This window comes from Cupressus sempervirens, chromosome 6, assembly GCF_028749045.1.
Source record: "Cupressus sempervirens isolate cs-2001-9-10 chromosome 6, ASM2874904v1, whole genome shotgun sequence".
In the NCBI taxonomy this organism is placed as follows: domain Eukaryota; kingdom Viridiplantae; phylum Streptophyta; class Pinopsida; order Cupressales; family Cupressaceae; genus Cupressus; species Cupressus sempervirens.
Window position 1 is genome coordinate 570,419,252 of NC_143123.1, and position 4,389 is coordinate 570,423,640.

At 31.0% G+C, this 4,389-nt stretch overlaps 1 protein-coding gene across 1 annotated transcript; it reads left to right on the top strand.

Moving 5' to 3' along the window:
- Positions 1 to 2,132: 2,132 nt before the first annotated feature.
- LOC149553545 (ava biosynthesis cluster protein M-like) lies at positions 2,133 to 2,913 on the top strand. Its single transcript, XM_089789918.1, has 3 exons — positions 2,133 to 2,202; positions 2,280 to 2,435; positions 2,521 to 2,913. Exons 1-3 carry the CDS (start codon positions 2,187 to 2,189, stop codon positions 2,793 to 2,795), a joined length of 447 nt encoding a protein of 148 aa, XP_089646044.1. The 5' UTR covers positions 2,133 to 2,186; the 3' UTR covers positions 2,796 to 2,913.
- The last annotated feature ends 1,476 nt before the right edge of the window (positions 2,914 to 4,389 follow it).

The following is a 4,389-nucleotide window of genomic DNA, read 5'->3' on the forward strand; positions in this document are numbered from 1 at the left end:
TGTGTTAGGAAATAAAGCTTAGTATTTTTTGTTGTTTTTATCCATGCTTTTATCAAATAAAGCTTCTTTTCTTAGTGTGTAAGCTTACTAAGGAATACTTCTAATTTTTTCAGTTTTATTCATGTTTTTCCTCAACTTTATTCTTTAAGGAAGCTAATATTATTGTAATTGTTTCAATGTAATTAATTGTGAAGTTCCATCTTTCATCTTCTAATCTGAATTTTTTCTTTCCACGGTTGCATATTTTGTTCTATCATTCTAGCTAGATTATTTGTTGCTTAAGCTAAAATTTTACATGGTATGAGAACTTAGGGTGCTAGAAAGAAGATTTTTTATTTTTTTTGGCAAGTATTGAAGATTAGAGCTCAAAAGGAATGAATTTTTCTTTGTCTTGAAGGGTTTCTCTTACTAGATTTTGTGTATTCATGAGCTGAGATAAAGTTTCATTTATAGGGACTTAATCATGTCTTCTGCTAATTATTTTCATCATTATGTTGTTAAGCTGACCTCAAAGAACTATTTATCTTGGAAAGAAGGGATATAGAATCATTGTCTTGAGCAGGATCCACCGCCCTATCTCCTTGGACATGTTCTTGAGCGAAGCAACTTTGATAAGAAAAATGCATGGTTGAACAGTAATGACATGGTCTATGGATTAATATGTCTTACTATTTCTGAGTATATTATACATCATATAGAGTGCATAGAGCATCGTTTCATTGCTTGGACCATTATCCAACAATTGTATGGAGATTCTAGTTCTTCATTTGAAAGTAATGTTTCCTTGGAAGACCAAGATTGTATGGATGATAGTGAGATTTCTATTGCCCTAGCTTGTGTGAACACATCATCTTTGGATGATCAATTTGTTGATACCTCATCTACTATTTCTTTTTCATAGCTTGAAGTTGCTTCATTAAAAGCTTCTAATGATTCTTTGCAGCAAGACCATTTATGTCTTTTGGATTCAGTTAAATGGGATCAATTTCTATCTAACAAATCCTTTTTTTTTGTAGAATCCCTTATTTCAGATCTAGATGACACTATTGATAGCATACATATTCTTTTTGAAGAGGGTGATTCTTCTTTAGTTATTGTAGTGATCCTTCTTATCCTCTTTTTCACTCTCTATATTATCATTTCTCCAGTTTGATATGAGTGTGGATACTTTGACACAATATTCTAAGGAGATCTATTTTCCTTCTAAAAAGATATTTGATCCTTTGGACTATAATCTATATTGCTCTTCATCACATCTTAGTTTATCATATTTAGCAGTGCTTGGTTTTATTATGACAACTTTCAGCATGGAGACAACTAAGCAGATTACAAGGACACATATCTTGTGTTTTCTTCCTACATATTCCTTTAAGAAATGGAAAGATTGCATTCATGCATATTTGGTTTTATTTCTTCCTAAAAGGGGAAATGTTGTTCAACAATCATGGAACATCTTCTGCATCCAATTTTGAGCATCTACCATTTACTACATTTTGTGGAGGGGTCCATTGTCTCTTACATTTTACTTTCTACAAGACCTTCTCAAGATGAAGGATATTGCAAGTAGGTTTTTGTTCCTATTGGGTTTTCTCTCTTTCCTGTCCTATTCTTAGGCTTTTGTCTCCTTAGTTAGACTTAAGAAAGGGGTGTTAGAAAATAAAGCTTAGCATGTTTTTTTGTTTTTATCCATCCGTTTATTGGACAAAACTTCCTTTCTTAGTGTGTAAGCTAACTAAGATAGACTTCTAATTTTTTCAGCTTTATTCATGTGTTTTTCCTCAGCTTTATGCTTTGAGGAAGCCTATATTATTTTAAGTCTTTCGTTGTAATTAATTTGTGAAGTTTCATCTTTCATTTTTCTTTCATAACTGCATATTTTGTTCTATCATTCTAACTAGATTATTTCCTAATTAAGCTAAAATTCTACAAAAAGTACAGGGAAGTTGCAAGAGAGTCGTTAAAAAATTCGTTTGAATGGCACAAATGAACAAACAGAAAACGATAGAAAACGTGATCACCCACCAGTCAGCATTTGTGATCATCTACTGGTTTGGCTTGTTTTCGTCTACCAGTTTGGCTTCTTATCTTCTATAGTAGCATCTATTAATCTACAGCTTGATACCAGGTTAGTGAGCAGCTGTAGTTTGCACATCCTGTTTCCTCTTATTTAAGATTGTATATTGGAAATGGAGAAAATAAACGGTATGATGATTTTTCCATTCTGTTATGCATAGATTCTACTTTTCGTATTTGACCTTTTTTGATGATCTGCCTGACAGAGGAGAAATTGAATCTGAAGGTGATTGGGGCGGGCCTTTGCAGAACTGGCACAGCCTCTTTGAGAGAGGCTCTTGTGATGTTAGGGTTTCCCTGCTACCACTACACCCAAATGATGAAGAATGCCCAAACTAACCTATGGCTTGATAGTTTGTCTGGTAAGCCAAATACAAATCAATGTTAATTTTCACTAATCCAATCAATCTTATAACCCTAAGTTGTATTATGTGACAAAATTATCAGGGAAGTCAGAAGATTGGAAGAGTGTATTTAGTGGGTACACGGCAACATTGGACTGCCCATCTGTAACAATGTATCAGAGATTGATGGAGTTGTGTCCCGAGGCAAAGATCAATCTCACTGTACGTGACCCACAAATGTGGTATGAGAGTGTAAAAGAAACTGTTTATTATTCTGACCTTTTTAGTACTGATCAATCACACATTGCCCTGAATGATTTGACGGTGTGGGAAGGTTTGTTCGGTGGGAGATTTGAAGCCCTAGGTCAACGTTATTAGTTTTTTGGTTTTTTAATTCACGTTAATTTAGATGCCACTCACATAGTTGTTATTTCAATACTTGACTTAAGATATTAAATAGTTTATAGGTACACTGCTAATTTAAATTTCTTTTAAAGTTGTGTTCCAATTAGAAATATTAGATATCTACAAGCTTGGATTATTTTCATAAAGGGTGTTAACATTGCTTATATTTTATATAATTATTATACAAGAAATTTTTTTTTATCGATAATGTTGTTTAATATAGAGTTAAATTTATGAAACTAATTTAAAATATTTATCATTCTTCTTAAATTACATGTTGGGAAGCTCTCACTTTTTCCATCATTGTTAACACATATCTAAATCACTCTACATCTCTTCTTTTTATCACACCCCCCTCTTCCATTAACATTCTCACCTAATTTTCTAGTTCTTAGTTATCCCTCACATAATTTTTATTGATACTTGACTACCTTTATGCTAATATATGATTATTACTTTTGTTAATAAATTAAGCATTAAAATTTTGATGGTTTGGTTAATACAATGTAATATGAGTATTTGGATTATATTTTTTTAAAGTAGTAAGTATATAGATCATGTTAGCAATGCTTTGCAAGTTTTAATTTAACTTTGTTTATTTTATCATTCATTTATATTATTAGGAAATATTCTTATATAATGAGGGATGAATTATTGAATTTAGTTGAGACTTCTTCTCTTTAAACTTTTCATGCATGTTTTTCATCTACCCTTACATGCCATGCCTACATATGACTATGGGACACATTGAGGATGATATGATATATTTTGTAAAATCATTTATTCGTGGCCTAATGAGCCATTTAGAATGGCATCCTAACAAGTATGAGAAAAATATTTAAACCATAAATCTATTCATTTAATTCTTCAAAATTACTCTACAAATAATAATCTTTTTTTCTGAAAAGATACAAGACTTTTTGCATAGTACACAAATGACTTAAAAATATAACCAAATCTAAAACAATAAAACAAGGCATTCAACTAGATAATAGTATAACGAAAGTAATTTATAAAATAATCAATTTAGAATATGATCTTGGGCTTTTATTTACCTAGCATCACTATCTTCGGAAAGAAGTTTTTGAAAAACTCTTCTTTATACATTAGACAATTTTCTATGGATAGTCATAAAAAAAAAATCAAGTATAGTGATAGGTAGAATGGAATAACTTAAAGAATACCAATGATCAATGAGTCAAAGATAAAGGACGTGTAGTGGCAAGTAAAATGATGAATGAGATACATTAAAAACCAAGCTTGTTGGGGATTATTAGGGAATATAATTACCAATGTCTAAAGGGACAAGAGAAGAAATTTAATTTGAGGATAGAGAAGAAGTATATGAACTAGTATAATTGTCACTTATTAGTAAGGTAAATAAGGATACTTTCATGAAAACATATTTGAAATAATTGATGAAAATGCATTATGAGATGTACAAGGGAAATATAGAGCTAACTTCGATGTAGAAAAAATAAAATCCTTAAATAAAAAATAGCACTCATTGTAGACAAGTCATATCTAAAGAACAGTATTTCCTTCACAAATATGTTCTTAGATCAAC

Bases quoted from the DNA above. Each gene is read 5' to 3' on its own strand.
- LOC149553545 (XM_089789918.1), top strand. The intron at 2,436-2,520 runs GTAAGCCAAATA...CAAAATTATCAG, and splicing joins ATGGCTTGATAGTTTGTCTG to GGAAGTCAGAAGATTGGAAG.